The sequence below is a fragment of the Emydura macquarii genome, unplaced genomic scaffold (genome assembly GCF_026122565.2).
Source record: "Emydura macquarii macquarii isolate MOO-44397 ecotype Brisbane River unplaced genomic scaffold, CSIRO-AGI_Emac_v2 contig_1253, whole genome shotgun sequence".
Lineage (NCBI taxonomy): Eukaryota > Metazoa > Chordata > Testudines > Chelidae > Emydura > Emydura macquarii.
This window is the reverse complement of record NW_027131390.1, coordinates 58,244,810-58,262,240: the sequence shown is the minus strand read 5'-3', so window position 1 is coordinate 58,262,240 and position 17,431 is coordinate 58,244,810. Positions and strand designations below refer to the sequence as shown.

Below are 17,431 nucleotides of genomic sequence, written 5' to 3'. Positions count from 1 at the left end.
TTGCGGGTTACAGGGTTGACCCTAATTAATTCCATCAAAGTAAAAACTACTGATGCCTTGTCTCTGCTATCTTGATGTGAAACCCAAATGATTTTAATGTAAAAACATACCTTTTTCTGAAACGAAAGAGGTAGCCTTGGTTATGAGGTGTTTGGAATAAGCTGTGTTTTAACATGTTAGCTGGCCAGGTGAGCCTTACTGGGCACCCTAGGGACCATCTTGATGAGCTAACGTGTTAAAATACAACCTCCCCTGTCTATACTAGGATTTTAAAATATGTTTGCTTATTAAGAATGTACCACTTATCCTAGTCTGCACGGACCACTGTTAAAAAATGTGATCTACCCTGGAGAAGGGTGGAATTAGGTGTTTCAAACACCGGTGTTTGTCAACATTACCTGCTAAGTGATATTTTAAAATGTGTTAACACATTAGCTATCATTATCTACTAAACATACCCTGGATAGGAGAGTAATCTAGCCTTTTTTAAGAAGTACTACTACTTTTAAACCAAAGTTTAGGCCCACATTAGGTTGAAATGGCTACACACAAATGTTTCAATAAAATTACTATTTCCCAACTTTCCTAAAAAATACTAGAGGTTCATGTGGGCAGTGGAGGGAGGCAGAAGTGGACCAAAAATAATCTGACTTTATTAAAAGCTGGTCTGGGCTTTTAATCAAGTAAACGCAGTCTTTTAGGAATGAACTTTATGTTTATTTTTCCTCAAATGCGGCTGTAAGGGTTACTGGGCCATAGCCCCTTTTCTGTCACAACTTCACCAGCATCTTGTTCTTGGGTTTACAGAACTGACAGATAGAATATGTGAAAATATTTCTCTCAAGAGGGTAAAGCAATGGGACACACGTTTTACCTATCTGCATATAACTTGCACCACAAAGAGGGTGGAAAGCTTTAAGGAATACAACCTTGTAAAAGAGCAGTGCAGATTTGCAATTATGTCCTGGTGTTATTTCTCAGAAACAGGGGGGGGAAAAAAATCTTTAATGTTTTCTCTCAGTGACATATTCAGAATTTTACCAATTACTGATATGGAACAAACAAATGATACACACTCCACTGAAACACAATTTAGGATTCATTAGAGCCCTCAAATCAGTCATCAAAATATGTTGTATTTCAAAGCACTTAATTTAAAATTCTCATCATGGACATGCAAAAGCTCAGGGCATGCAGGAAACGAAGTATGGGTATTCTACTGTGACCAAAATGTGCTCCGGTCACTCTTCTCTCTCTTCTTTTCATCCCTGTCTCCTCTTCTGCTTGTGAACACATGGTGTTTTGCTCACTCTCAAAACGCACATGAGATGGGAAGCAGCCATCAGAAGTGCTAAGCTATTCAGGGCTCCCTTTGGTTACTCTCCTTTAAGCTGTTCAAACACTAATAAATTGCCCATTTACTTAGACTACCCAGATGTTTGCCATCTAGAAAAATAGATTATTTGTGTAAGTTTTTGTTCTATCACAAGAATCCTGTAAATAATACAAAGGAAGCAAAGAGCCAATGCAACATGCAACTTGCATTAAATCCTCACTTTGATGGGGGGCAAAAGCATTTGTTGACCACTGTTTTAAAGTTAATAACTTTTGTAATGAACAAAGAAAGGAATGTAGGGGGTTATGTTTTCATAACGTAGTGACACTGGAAGTATTTGCTTAACAATGTTCAATAAAACTACCATACACCATTTCCCAACTTTCCTCAAAAATTCTAGAGGTTCATCTGGGCAGGGGAGAGGGGAAGAAGTGGACCAAAAATAATCTCAATTTATTAAAAGCTGGTCTGGACTCTACAAAAAAAAAAAAAGGTAACATGCATGGATGAGATTTAAAGGAAACCTGCAAGATGTTTTTAAATTGGATTTGGACCTTTTTTTTTTTTTTGCTTTTTTATGACGTGTAAAGAAAGTTTAAAATATTTTTTTTCCCCAAAAAATAAGGCTTTTCATGCTTAAGAGAAGTCTCAAGTATGGTCTTCCATGATTTTGACAGAAGACTGCCTGGCGGTTTCAGTGATGTTTGCTGGGAGCTCCCATGCCTTATCTGAAGAGGTCTGGATGTTGAATCTTTAACAAAGACATCCCTTGAGCGAAATACGTGGTTCATTTGATAACTATCACTCAGGTTCATTTATAACATTATAACATTAGAATTTTACCAGTAAATTTACCAGTAAAGTTCATTTTGCAAACACAAAAGTCTTGACAATGCAAATCCGGACTAGATCTCCTTGTCATTTATTATCATCTGTGCTTTGATCTAAAGAACTTGGGACCCAGCCCTGCACACACAGCTCTGAGCAGTATTAGCCAGTGGTCTTTGTTGAGGAGTAGGAAGAGATACCTATAAACTATCACACACACTTCAAATGAGCAGCTTAGACCTTATTCTCCTCTCACATCAGCTGTCCATGAGATAGCTCCACTGACTTGAGTGCAGTTACTCCTCTTACTTGTACTAGCTGTAATCAGAAGTAAACTCCTTGTCTTTCTACGTGTCTGTAGCGTAGTTAGCACACTACTGCTATCATACGAACAGTAACAGACATAGATTAGCAAGGTCCTATTGTATTTATCTTTCTTGATAGAGGAATATTAAAATGATTCTTTTGTGTGCTCAGTGGTAATAAACACCAGCATCTGACTGCAGGGTGAAAGTAAACCAGTTACGCACTCTACGCTAATGTTACCCCACAGTCCAACAGATCTCACTGTTGGGAAATGTTTCCTAGTACTTAGCCCAAATTATTTTTCACTTAGTTTCCTCTGATTACTCCTAGCTCTATTCTCTTGGACCATTCTAGGCAATTCCACTCCCTCCTAGGTATTTACACCCTTCAAATATTTGTAGATAGTTATAGTCCCACAAATCACAACCTGGTTGTAATAGTTATCACACAGTGCAACTGAAGAAAAAGAAGCTAAGTATTCAGGCTGACACCATTTCACACATTTGGTGGACTGTGTTTTAGTGGTTGGTTGTTTTCTAAATGGCAAAATACTCAAAGCGACTGCGCTCACTCTTTCTTTCTCTCTCTTTAGCAAATAAGGGCATCTAATAATCATGGAGGACATTAGGTTGTCAGCCTGAGGGGGGGCAGACTCTAAGTATACTTACACGTTCAAAGACTTTGTTTGCCCCCCTTTTTCCAAGTGGAAGGATGGTTTGTGGTTAAGGCACCAGGACTTGGGAGCTCTGGGTTTAATTCCTGGCTTTGTCGCATTCACTATGGATCCTGGGCAAGTCTTTTAATATGTGTGCCTCAGTTTGCCCAGTTGGGATAATGACATTTCCCTACCTCTTAGGCATGCTGCAAGGATAAATTCCTCCCTGCTTGTGAAGTTCTCAAACTCTAGAGTGCCAGAGGCCAGATAGATTAGCTAGCCTAAAGAAAGTCCCCCACTTCTTTCTCTCCCTTAGATCTCCTGTCACTTTCTTGTTTCCCTCTACTCCACCTGGCAGCCTCCTACCCTCTTTTCTGTCTCCCCATTTTACTTTTCTCCCTAGCTCCCCCATGCAGCTGTCTTCTGTCCAGCTGGCTACTTGCCACACGTTTCGCTGCTGGTAATAGGATCCTGGAACAGATACGTGTTTTCTGAGTGGGTGACATCACACAGCAGAACACCTCCTAAAGTCACAGCAGTCCCTCCTGAAACAGATACCGTTTATCTAATCTATGGCTAAAGCTGTCACTCTGCCTTGGAAACTTTTATTCACAAGGCAGGTATGAGATGAGCATCAACAGTGGAAGACTCTGCACATTGCCCAGCCAACCCATCTTTACCCTGACCTAGCAGAACCATCTTCGGGAAGTGGAAGGATAGTTCCATCTTCAGGGCCCAGTCAGTCTTTGACTTCTCTGCAGAGTCTATGATCAGAGCTAAGCAACAAATAGAAGAAAAATCTCACTGAATCTTTTTCCCCTGGTTTCTCTCAGAATTGCAAAATTTGCCAAAGTTTCCAACTAGGTCTACTAACTAGTATCCACGATGGTAAGGAGTCTACTTTCACAGCTACTTAATTAGCTGTAGGTTTGCACGTAAAATGGTGCAGATTGCAGCTACTCTTATTTTTAGTATGGAGGGGCAGCCTGTAGAGACCTCTGGTCCCTGCATTCATTGCTGTATCTTTATCTATCTTCATGCAGCACTGACTGCTGAGATTCATCGTCTCTACGGGCTGCCTCTTCTTATTACAAAGATCAGTAGCAGGTCGCAATGTAAAACTCTACTGGCCACCCAAAAACTGGCCCTGAAGGCTCCAGTTGGGACAGAAATGCTCCAGATGAATTATTTTCTTTCCGCAACTCCCTCCCCGGCCACAAAAGATAAATGAAAAATTATTAGCAGCGGCATGTTTTATATTTGGATATTAATTTTATTAAATTCTGCATAGGAAAGCATCCTTGTTAAGAAGAGCTCTGTGGTATCATGTTCTATCCATAAAGAAATAGGTAGCAGGTATTCTAGTTTCAAGTGTAGACTCAAATGATGAAAAAAATACATAAATGTTTATTAAACTTTTATGGATTTCAAATACCCAACTTTCACACCCTAGTGCCATGCTGTTAACAAGTCCCTGTCTGTTACAGAAGATTTTTTGCAGCTTTTGTCGAAGAACTGTAGTTTCATGAGGCCAATGTTAGCTGGAAAAGGCTCCAATCTGCCATACTAAATGGAAAATGCTTGTAAGCACAGCTTGCAGGATAAAAATGCTCTACCCAATTAACTCAGGATAGACAGGAATGATAAAACAAAAAGCTTTCTGCAATAAGGTATGGCCCACCTTCAGAAACCCTCCATCAGTACATCCTACTGTATATTTGTCTCAGGGTTGTTCATTCTAGTTCGGTGAGCGATAGGAAAAATAGTAATGGAAACTGACGCAAGTGGTCTCACACTTGTAGCACAAAAACCAAGTGATATTTTTTCCCAATTGGACCTCCAAAGACAAACACATACAAAGGGCCAGTGATCCTACTGGGGGCAGTTTTAAAAGCAAGCAGAAGTTTTCCTAAAATCAAATGAAGCTTGCCAATTACACCCTGGAACCAGACAAGAAGAAGAAAAGAGAAAAATTAACATATTTTCAACCTAACAGATTACAATATCTGGAATTCTTATCCCACAGCTGGGTTACTAATCACTGCCTTTACAATAAAGACACATGTACCAGTTAATGTTTACTTTGTCACTAGGATGTCAGGACAGCTCTTCACATCAGTATCCTAAGTCAGTTTTTTACAGAGCAAGTTACTCAAAGTTGTATTGCATTTAGAAAAGCATTAGAGAATCCCGAGCTTCTCACATTGGCCTTATAATTTAGCTGTTTTCCTGTTCACAGACATTGGTAAAGAGAACTAAATGATTGTGTACCAATGCATATTTTAAAAAGAAATCAACACTAATAATCACAATTGTTGACTAAGTTACTGGCAGTATGCCATTATCAGAGAAGAAGAGACCAGTTTCTCCTGACACAGAGCAGCTGAGATAGCCTCAGAAAGGAAAAAACAAATAGATGTACTATAATTTTTTATAAGTTAATGCTAAAACAAATCTTCACATCACCACCTTAGACCACCCTTGTTTCAACCCTACTAGACCTCAGAGTGAGGATAATAAAAGCACAACATAAATAAGAGATCTAGGAGCTGATAAAGCATTATGAAAATTTCTTTCATTTTTTTAAGTACGATTTCATTTGTGATGTTTAATGGTACAAAGGACCTGCTGGGCAATAATACCAAATATAATAATGGAGCAATTAGGCAATAATACCAATAATACCATATAATGCCAAGAGAGGCAATTTCTTAACTAAAGGAAACAATTAGAGATGTGATGTTTAAATACTAGACCTTTAAAACACAAGCAAACAATAGATTAATATTTTAACCTATTCATTTTCCAAAGCTAGAGTTCAAAAAATGCAATAGCCACTGCTCGGGGGGAAGTGGCTAATTTTCTCTGAGTCCCTCTCCCTCTACTGCTTGTGCCCCCAGTAGAGAGGTACTGTAAGAGAGAGGTTTCTTCAAGCCAGATACTCAGCTAGCGCGGGTCACTGCATACAATGGCACGCCTCCTTGGAGCAGTTTCCCGGTTGAGCCCCTTCCCTTGGTAGGTGCCAAAAATCAAATCTTGGCTACTTAGCGCAGCGTGTTCCACATGTTAGCTCACAACATGTTGAGCAACCGTGTTAACTGAGATGGATAGCGCTGTCAAACAGGAAGCTGGCTCACCAGGATGGAAACAGTGGGATACTATGACCTTTACATTCAGAGAAAAGTGTCCCTGAAATGGCATGAAATGTTTTTAAAGAAACCCTAACTTCTTTGCTTGCTTTTATTGTTGTGTTTTGTAACGCAATGTCGCTGTGCTTGAGTTTTGCTTGGATGCAAATCCTGGATCTCTCTCAAAAAGCAGAATAGCTGACAGAGGAAATGAATCATTATCACACTGTTTCTTTAGGAGCGCTACATTATTATATCCTTGTTTCCAGGACACTTGGATTCAAATACCACTGCTGCTCACACTGAATGCAGCCGAAACCTCCTGGCTGCCTTTTATTTCTGTTTTTTAATAAGGAAATACTGACTATCATAGCTAAAAAGCCAAATTTCCAAGCAAAACCATTCTTAAATTAGTCTAATTATGCATTGGTTTTTAAAAAATCATGTCAAGATTGAACTGAAAGTTGCAGATTTCTCTTCTGAAAATTAAGCATTACCTAATCAATACAGACATTGTTTTTCCATTTTTTCTCAAGGGCTTTTTTTGTTTGTTTGTTTGTGGTTTTTTGTTTTGTTTTGTTTTTTAATACATCCTTACTGCTGAAGAATCATCTACAGCTATGGAGTGACATACACTTTCCCAAGAGGCTTTCTAACACTTCTCTAAGTAAGCCAAAATAGACATTGGTCTAATATTAATAATCAGAATAAGCTATCAGTCATAAAGGGAATCCAATATATACCATTAGGGACAAAGTAATGGTGCAGCACAGTCATTTTTAAATACCAAATTATAATCCCTAGGTGTTTGTGTGTCATTGCCCTGAAATGAGGAGAAAAAGATAGCTTGCACATATTGTACAATGTTATGTTTTACACACAGGTGTACTACATGGCTCCTCTGAACAATGTTCTTTGAGGCAGCAAGCTTGAGATTTTCCAGTAAAGAATAAAGCGAGTCATAAATTTTCTCTGCTTGATCAGTATTACCTTTCATACTTCAGTACGATTTATCAAATGCTTTCTAGACCAGATAGTGAGTTTGGGGTTGTTACAATCCCTGTTTTAAGAAATATTACTGATTTAACTGCTTGCTAGGTTTGCCACTAATTCTCTTACTTCACCCTTCCACAGTGACCTCAGGTGCTATGAAAGGCTGTTTTCTTATGCCAACAAGCATGAAAAAGAATGTGGGGGGTGGAATACCTTGTGCCTGAGCTGCAGAACTGTGGGAATACCCCAGAGCCAGGAGCGCCGTCTCCACCAGCTGGCTAAAGAGCACATCTTTGCGAACCAGAACGAACTCAGCATGCTCCTCTCGATTATCATATTCGAGAGAGGTGTCCAACTGCTCCACCACACAAAAGACAGGAATCATCAAACCTAGGCGATAAAAGTTTTTAAAAGAATCATCAATAACAGAAGAACGGGAACAAATAAGTCATTCATCTCTGATTTAAAATGCTAGATTAATACACCTCCTGGAGGGCACATTTTAGCAGAGATCTGCCTTTCTTCCTTGTTTTCATTAGATGCAGAATAGTCTTTCAAGGGAAATAGTGAGTACCTCATCGCTTGACTCATTTAAAACCACACTAGGTAAAGGTCCAGCGAATACAATGTAAGAACCAATCCCTTATTGGCAGGGGGATGAAAAAGATGCTCTAATAAGACTTTCCAGCTGTAGTTTACTATGATTCCATATATTTTCATACACCCAGCCATACACGAACTCTGCATTTAAATGTTGTTCCCTTCCCCCCCCGCCACATACACTGAACACTGCAAGAGCATTAAAAGACTAAGGCTGTCCCCATGCATAGTTATGTGCTCAGCGGGATGGCGTGTGGTCAATAATACATGTATAGATTGAAGCCACTTAGCTTGTTTGTCATATTAAGAACTACAAAAACACACAGTAACAAACTCACACTGTTCATGAGAAAACCCACCATTAGCAGGCGCTGGTCCTGCAGAAACACTGAGGCAGATGATTCATTACCTCACCGTAGCATAAGGCAGGCGGGAGTGGCTGTCTAGAGAGGATCTGGACTAAGCAGTCCTGGGAGAGGACCTTTAGAAGTAGCCCAGACTTGGGACAAAGTTTGGGCAGGATTGGTGGATTCTGTATTATTGCACATTCCTTTCGTGATTCCTGGAAGGTTTGCACACCTGCTACACCTTGTGTGGCCTGTGTTTGAAACAGACTGGCGAAAGCTACCTCTCACATAATAGTACATGTAACCATATCATCATCCTTCCTTTTCAAACTGCTGATTAGCTCTGGTACTAGCAGTTTATTAATTGGCTACATAGTGAGTGAGTCACTAAACATACTGGAAATCATTGTGAGGTTGGAGATATATCTCAGCCTAAAATGGTAAAACTAGTTCCTATCTATATAGTCTAATGAAAGGAGTTCCTTAGGTCTTTTATTGTGGGGGGCAAAAGCTCACCTCATTCTAAGGAACAGCAGTATAGCTCTCTCTCTAATGGAAAATAAATGAAAAACAACTGGCTATTTTTGTGTTATGTTAAGGAGAACATAATCATTGCACTGCACAGCACAGGTCGAGCAAAATACATGGAAAACTGCATTTCGAGCAAACAATTCTCCTTTCTTACAAAGCCAATTAAAACCTCTCTGAGGTATGCACTACGGTTCTGTTCAGTCTTTAGTTAAAGATCACTTCTGGATACTGACTAATGTTTGCTGGCTCTTTTGGCATTTTTTTGAAAAAATTCCATTTCAGAGTTGCAGCCCTATATCATAGAGGAGACAGTGAAGTCAATGACAACTATAGCACGCAAAACTAATGGGCTCAAATCCTTATCAGCTGTTGGTGCAAAAGAGGAAACTCACTTAAAAATAAATTGTAAAGACACAACTCTCAATCTTTAGGTTAGGCACTGATCAGGTTCCCTTTAACGAGTACAGCTGTGCTGGTTGCAATAGTAACAAACTCAGGAATTAACTTCTCAATATCAGGTTGCTGTGTTTCATTTTGTTTTAATACAAAATTGTTCAACTGAAATAGTTCGCAGTTCTGCTAATGCAACATCAATAATCATATTGCTCCTTGTCTTATTTCTTAACTCTTGGATTCTGGCGTATGTCCAGTGGTTTTGCAAGTTCAAGTAGCGTTGTTTATTCCTAATGTCCTCAAGAACATGTACCATGAAGCCAGCTGTGGGTCTCTTTGCTGAAAAGATGTGGAATTGATCCTGCTCTCCCACTGAAGCCAATGACAAAATTCCTATTAATTTCTATGGCACCAGGATTGAACACCAGTTGCTTGTAAATCTCACAACTAGTTAAAACAAAATTCAGTCTCTTGGTAAGTAAAAATCTCCTGTTTTATTCAGATATGATTTGTCATAGTACTTTTGTTGCCCAATTTATCATTAGTAATGCCAACAATCTGTAGTGTAACTATTAATATGTTGTGAGACAAGTTTATGATGATTGTAGTAACACGTGGCCAAATTCAGATGCAATGCTAATGGTTGCATAAATTACACGTTGGTAAATTAGCACAAGTGGGTGAATGCAAGCTGATAAGAGATATATGGGTGCTGTTGAATCTTTTATCCTCCTATTAGTTGCTTTTCTTGCTCCATCTCTGTCTATCCGCCCCCTTGACATATAAGTTATACTGATTCCCCATGCAATTCATACAATCATTCACATCATCTCTGCAGAAGCAGCTCTCAACGCTAAAAGCCAAGCTGCTCACAGTTTAATTTTGGGGTGATAGGATGAACCCACAGTATTACTGCAGATCCTCTGTAATGCTCCCAAATATTGGCTTTTAAAACGGTCCTTTCTCATCACTAAAGCTTGCTGGCAGCTCCAATACAGAGATGGTGTTTCCAAGGACAGGATCTCTGAGATTTGTGACCCAGCAGAAATGATGATGAGCTGCTAATAGTACATTAAAAAATGGGGGGCAAAGGGCAAATTGTCACATCCTCTAATGCTAAGGTGTTTTGGTTCCTCTAGCTACAACCCCTAGAATTTTAACACCAACCCTATTTTCCTAAACACTGATGGTAAATCCAACTCTTTCCACAAAAAAATCTCATTCCAAGGAAGTACCATCTGCTTTGCCCTCTATCTAGCACTGGACAGAGGAAAGCTATCATTTCTTCAGTGGATTTATTACCTCAGAGTCCCCTGTTTCCTGATGGTATGAGAGAATAAATTAATATTCTTTGCTGTACATTAAAAATGAGAGAAGAAAACATTTTTGGCTTAAAGCCAAAACCCCTCTCCCAGACTGACATACACAACTCACTCCTAGGTACATAACACCTCTCATACTCAACCCTAATATAATAGATTAAAAGTAGAAGTGTGTAAATTAGTCAATGCTCCTCAGCAGCGCTAGTTGGAGAATTTATAGCAATATTTACAAAGCTAGGAGAGTGACCTTAGACAATGAAGCCTTTACTCAGTTAAGTTTAACATTGCTTGGTTCTCTTCTCAGGCCTGATCATCCAGAAACTAAAACACAGACAAAAGAAAAATCCTGATCCAAAAATTTTTTGTATATTTGGTTTTCCAGATTTATAGAGGACCTCCAGCAAGTGGGTCTGTTTAGCTCCTGGTACAGGACATAAAACTATATGATTTTCATATTCAGAGGTTTCAAGAGATGGATTGGAGGCAAAAGGGAATATTTTTTCTTTCTTAAAAGGATAAAGGCAATGACAGACTGCACAAAGGCATTCATATTAAGCTGTCCAGGAATTTTTTTTTTCTTTTTGTTAATTTATTTAAATTCAGCAACTTAGTTGCTTTTCTACATAAATGCAGGTGGTGCTTTGACCCTGAACACATAGCATTAGCCGAAAGAAATAAAGGAAAAAGCCGAAGATCCTAGAAATCAGCGAAAGCTTTCATGAAAACATCAGTACATAACAGCAATTCTCCACACTCTCAGGAAGAGGCCAAATCGCAGTCCAATATATGACAACTGGTCATAGCACAAACTGCTATGACTTTCCTCCAGTGGGGCACATGGATAAATGGTGCATGATAGAACTGATTATGCCTGCATATATTTTCCAAAGCAGGGGGGGTTTAAGCTGCATGATTCCCTTTCCACAGGGAAGTTGGTCAGCTAAGGCTTTGCACATGGCTTTCTTTACTTTTTAGACAAACTAGTCAATTTTTTTCTGAGTCTGGTCTCAGGTACAGAGAGAGACTAGAAAGAAAGCACCACTTAAATCATGTACCTGACATTTGTATTTCACTGCACATTTTCTCCTCCTCATCAAGTTCATTCTGCTGTGAACAGCTCCTTAGTAAATAAAATACATCCATAAAAATTAGAGCCTGGGCATTACAAACTGAAGGTATTTCTGAAATTGTCTGAGTCATCTTTGTTCAAGAAGTAGTTTTTGGCTACATCTGTATACAAACTTTCACCCATTTAACTAAAAGTTGAGGTCATTTCAAACAACAACACCTCCCTTGAATGAAATCAATATAGAGATCTAAACCAATGTAAGAATGTCTACGCAGGGGTTTGTACCAGTTTAATTTGATCAATGTGGAAAAAAAAATTTTTTAGCTAAACCAACCAGTGCAAATTGTGTGTGGACCAGCCCCTTTCTGTTCCTTTCAAATGACTATTTCGAGGCACAATATGGAACACTGGTTCTTTCAGTAACTTTCAAGTGTTATCTAGTCCGATGTGTTTTCAAAGTGAATAATAAATTCTACTCTATAGCCACTGGGCTTCCACACGTTGTCCATTTGCATGCTAACACCATGTGTTTGCTGTCTCCGTATGAGGAAGAAAAGAAGGAATGTGGGAAGCCACTGATGTTAAATAAAAATGCAATATACACTCACCTCTCCAATCCCACTGAATGGGAAGCACTTCCCTTTTATCCTAATAAATATTATATGAAGATCAGCTAATAAGAGTAGGATCTAATAAAATGTGTCTTTTCAGATTAAAATTTGTTTTCATCAGCCCAAATTTTAAGATCTGTCTAGGTGTTATTTAATTTAATCTAATTTGAACAATTTCCAAACATCAGTTTGATTAATTTCAACAGCATGGTGTTATGGAAAGATTTACTGTACTGGGGTTCGCTAGAAGAGAATTAATAAAGGAGCCAAGTTCTCAGCTCTGAGTAACACAAGGTTTTAAGACTTCCCAGATTTCTAGTGGGAATACTTCATAGCACAAGCATGTTTTCTTCTGGGAGTTAAACCCACCAAAATTATTAAAAATTGAGATCAAATGGTGGTGTAAAACCCAAAGGAAATCATATGATAGTGGAGAGATTTTTATCAAATGAAAAAAGTAGAAAATATAGTTTTTATAGCACACACACCAAGTAATCCCCTCACAGAGAGACAAAGCTAACGTCTATGATTTGATATTCAGAAACCAGGGCATTTATTGACACTTAATAGACTACAGAAAGCCCTCCATTACTGCGTAAGAAAGCAGGCTTTGCCTAGTAGGGATTCTAAACAAAGGCCACACTAAAAACAAGCCTCTTTCAAACACAGAGGGCCAAATTCAGTACTGGCTTAAGTAAATACAATTTCAATGACTTCACTGGAGCTGAATCTGCTTACACCAGGGCTGAATTTGGCCCAGAGGGTGACGACGTACCTTTCCTAAGTCCAGTGTACAGAAAAGATAGTATCAAATCTTCAGAGGAAGCTAAAATTAAGTATCCCCCTCACCCACTCACCAATACTCTGATGCCAGACAGCATCTCCAAATTGCAATACAATACCTAGCTTATGAAGGGCCCACTCCTGCAAGCCTTTCAGATGCAGAACTGCCATTGACTTCAGTGGAACCTCTGCACAAGATGGTTTTCATGACTAGGCCCTATTTTCGTGACAGAATCTCTCGCAACACAATTCCATCTGCAACACAGGGGTTATCTGGACAATTTCCCTGTGATGAAGGTCATATATTTAACAACAAAAATGCTTTCCTCTCTGATATGATCATCATTCTAGATGAGCAAAACTGAAAGATTTCTTAAATCTTATTTGGTTCCCACCAGTCATGTACTTTTCCCTCTAGAGAGGCATTTCATGTAACATGCACAGTGAAGAGGAACTGGTCAGTTTCTTTTGAGTCACTTTCACTTTCTGAATCTCAGGCACTAAGAGAAAGCTGAATTTAAAAAAAAAAAATGCAATGGAAATATTTGTTATCCAGTTCCCCCATCCTTTCTTTTAAACAAATGTTACTTCTGAGCATAAACTGACAGTATCCTTTCAAGAACATCATATCAGAATTCACACAACAAAAGAGCTGTTCCTCTGTTCTCTTCCTCGTTAGAATCCACTGCCTAGTCCCACTGATTAAAAAGGTAAAAACCTCTAGAATTTAACAGTTCCCAGTTCTTTAGAGCTACCTGGATTTCAGCATTGATGAACTCCATCCCTCATTCCCATGCAAATGTAAAGTGATACCCATATTTACCTAGTCCCATGTGTAACTGCATTATTCCCACTCTTGAAAATCATACTGTGCAACACCAACCAAGATAAATTCAGCAGCAAGGCTGCCGTAGCTCCAAAATGATATCACCTCTGAAGACCCTGCAAGGATTCTGATGAATGAATATCTAACACATATACTAATAAACAGGAAAGACTCCTATTTGAGCTTCACTAGCTGAACCAGTTCATAATTATAAGGACATTCTCTAATCTGTGCTTTTCGAAAAGAGGGAGACTACTGAGAATTATAAAAGACAGCTCATCATTCTTATCTTTTCACATCATTTTTATTGAAAGCATTGCACAATTCTAGCTGGAGATGATGTGAGATCTTACGCATAAAATCCTAGAGTCCAATTAAAAATTTAATATTTAGGACACACAATGATAGACTGAAGAGATGCAAAGATACTGTTTCTAAAGTGCAACATACCTATCACTATTCCTGCTTAAGAGCAATCTGTCTTGAAACTGATAGGAGGCTCAGGTCATAGCAGTACAGCACAGTGGAGTGGTAGAAGAAACAGAGCTCAAAAACTTCAGCAGGTATTAGTCATGTTCTCTCAGAATCGCTTTCATGTGATCCATAAATCTTAAATATAATTACATTTGACAGAATATAAGCTGTTGGCAGTTAACTTGTTTACAATAAAAGCTTGATTTGGGTAAATGGACTGTACTTCAGCCTTTTAAATAACAAACACAAACCTACAACAGTCCCCTTATGAGGCAGAGAATTCTTTCACTGTAACTGGGGACCGGGGAAATTACTTTGCAGCTTGTTTTCCGCTAACCACTTGGAACCATGTGAAAACCGCTACATGTATCCAGACATGAGGCTAACTGGAATTCTATACATTCGAAGTAGAGATTGCATCAAGACCATCACAACACGATGGTGCTGCCCAAAATAAAAATTAACTCAGTAGGGCAAAAACTTCATCTTTAAAAAAATAATCACAACATTTGCCTATAGGTCACTCCAGCTTTTTTAGATTACTTGTGAACTAACGGACATTTGTACTACGACTGACAGAATTTCACTGATTAACTCCTACTCTTTAGGGGTTTATACACCAGTTGTAAAAATCTGCTCCAGACTGAAATTTGGCATAGACGATCTCAGCCTATAGATTTATTTATTTTATATATTGTAGTATGGCTCCCTTTTTGGGAGGGCTGAGGGGACAAAGTAGGGACATTACCTTTCTCCACCTTTTCCCCCCAGACTAAGTATTCAATACATTCCTCGTCAGGAAATATTCTTCAACATATTGTGTTGTAGCCAATGGCAATAGGAAACCACAGCATACTGTTTACATCATTCTTCAGCTTCCAGACCTTCTGAGACTTCAGTTCCTCTACCATCCCTGCTATCTAGAAATTTCACATATAAATCACCAGCATAAATGCAGATTTCCCCCAGTTCTGATAGTTTTACCAGCCCAAGGATTCTTTTCCTAAAAGTGAAACACAGCTACACTGTTTAACAGGAAATGTTCTAGGCCACTAGTCCATGATATGAACGTATTATCAAACTCAGAACATGATTCAATAATACTCTAGTTTTACATAAGACCATATAAATAAGAGACACTAACAAGAAACAGAAAAATAGGCATAATGCTGAATCTCCACGTCCCTCACGCCCTACTGCATATTGAATAGGAAGTTGTAGCTCATGGGAAACACAATCATCCTATACCCCAAATAAAAGAATCTCAGCTGCCTCTGATAACTCAGATAGTTGTGCTTAGTTAAGGATGGAATTCAGAGTTTGTCATCTTCTCTGGGTTTAAGCAGTTATCTCCCTTCCCTACCCTATCTTTTAGCATAGGAGTTTTGTGCCTGCATTTTCTTCACTGCCAATGACATACCCATAGGTAAGTATGTCTCTATTTCTCCATCTGTAAGGCAAGGATGATAATCCATACCACAAAGTGGTGTAGTGAGGTTCTGAGAGTCTTGGATGACAGGCAGTGTACAAATGCAAATTATCATTGCCATTACTTTAGCCTAAAACTTTACTTTCCCCCTTCTCTCCCACAAAAAAAGGCAACAGAAAACAATGATGTCCATGGAAGATGTATGCATGCAGTATATAGCCTTAAAATATATATATTAAATATATGTTAAAAAGCAAACATGAATCCATTATAGTACCTTCCTAAATAAAACAGCTAAGTTTTTTTTTAATTTTTTTTAAATACATCCACAGCACTACTTTACAATATGAACTAATGGAAAATATTACTAAGATTTCACTTAAAAATAGTGAAATCCTGTTAGAATTAAATTGTTATATTTTTTAAAATTCATCTTAAGCTATTAAGTGATATTTGCTTTTAGCTCCTATAGCTTAAAAAAAACAAGGTTGGCGTTTTTAGTTTTGTAAGTTTTATTTCAATTATGTTCCCTTAGGTTTAAAGTTCCCTTAGGGGTTAAGATTCTTTAATTCTGGGTGGAACTTGGCATAATTGTAATGACCATGTTATAAAGCCCTTAAAACTAGAACCTGCTGATAAACCTGTAGACCTGTGACTTTGGTAGTGCTAGTAGATGCCATTATATTATACAAATTTTAGAGTAAAATCCCTCTCCTAGCAGAAACATTTTAATGAAAGCTCTATTAAATGGTCTCCCAGTAGTGGAATGCATATCTTGGAATGTAACAGCACAACTTTCTTATTTGGTTTAAGTTTCATTTCTGAAGAAGAGTTAAGTAACACTCAGACCTGTTTGGGGATCTTCACTGGAACTTACTATTGAAGCTCTCTCTCTGTGCACGAACCCATCAGAAAAGTAAGGAAATGGGAGAAAAAGAATCAGCCCTCACCTTACCAGAGAAGTAGCTGACTCTAGCGGCAAGAAAAAGAGGGGACTGATCTGCAATCTTCACCTTCGCACCTCCTTTCCCATTGGTATTTAGACTATATCTACACTATAAAAACTGGGTGTCAACAATGGATGCAGTCAAACTGGTGCCAGGCACAGTTTAGCAGGAAGTATGGACAAGAGCAACAATGGATTGATCATGGTGTAACAACTCAGGTCCAAGCATGGTTACTGAACACAGGATGACTTTGTTTACACTTTCAGCAGAAGTTCAGCTGCTCCCATTGCTGAAATCCATTCTCAGTAAGAGAGAGTTTCTTAGGCACAGACAGAACCATTGAGACCTTTCTACAGACCATACAGAGCAGACATGAATGGAGGAAGGAATCCACAGCCTAGCAAGCAGGGAAGTTGAGTGTTTTCTGTCCCTTTTAGGAAGCAGCTATTCTGCTCCATTCACATTCTCTTTCAGCACACTGCCTGCAAAAAGCCTCCCAGGAGAGTGGGCATGGGGCAGGAGCACATCAGAAATTATGACTCAGCATCTTTAACTGAGGGTCAAGCCACAATCTGGTTTGTCTCGCATGGAGGGAGCCAGTACTTTGATCTGTGTTAGCTGAGGGAAGGAAAGTGAGGGCTGCAGAGGAAAAACTTAACATCTTTGCACAAGGAGAAGTACCATCGCTCTGTTTAAAATTTGTCCCTTTTTCAGTAATGCTTTCTTAAAAGCTGGTACCGTACATTTACCATGAAGTTTTTAACAGTAGCCATGCCTTTACCAAACAGGTCACAAGGGAAAGGAATTACATTTAACAGCCGCCAGAGCTTTACAAGTATATATTTATTTTGTT

At 38.7% G+C, this 17,431-nt stretch overlaps 1 protein-coding gene across 3 annotated transcripts in view; it reads right to left on the bottom strand.

The window, feature by feature from the left end:
* Positions 1-17,431, bottom strand: part of SATB2 (SATB homeobox 2) — a 150,230-nt gene that overhangs the window by 122,294 nt on the left and 10,505 nt on the right. For 2 of the 3 annotated variants that reach the window (XM_067548961.1, XM_067548962.1), the window contains exon 1: positions 7,460-7,699. In XM_067548961.1, coding sequence (XP_067405062.1) covers positions 7,460-7,631 — 172 coding nt within the window. In that variant the 5' untranslated portion in view covers positions 7,632-7,699. Of the gene's footprint in view, positions 1-7,459; positions 7,700-17,431 lie in introns of those variants that run through there. The other variant, XM_067548963.1, reaches the window with a different exon arrangement.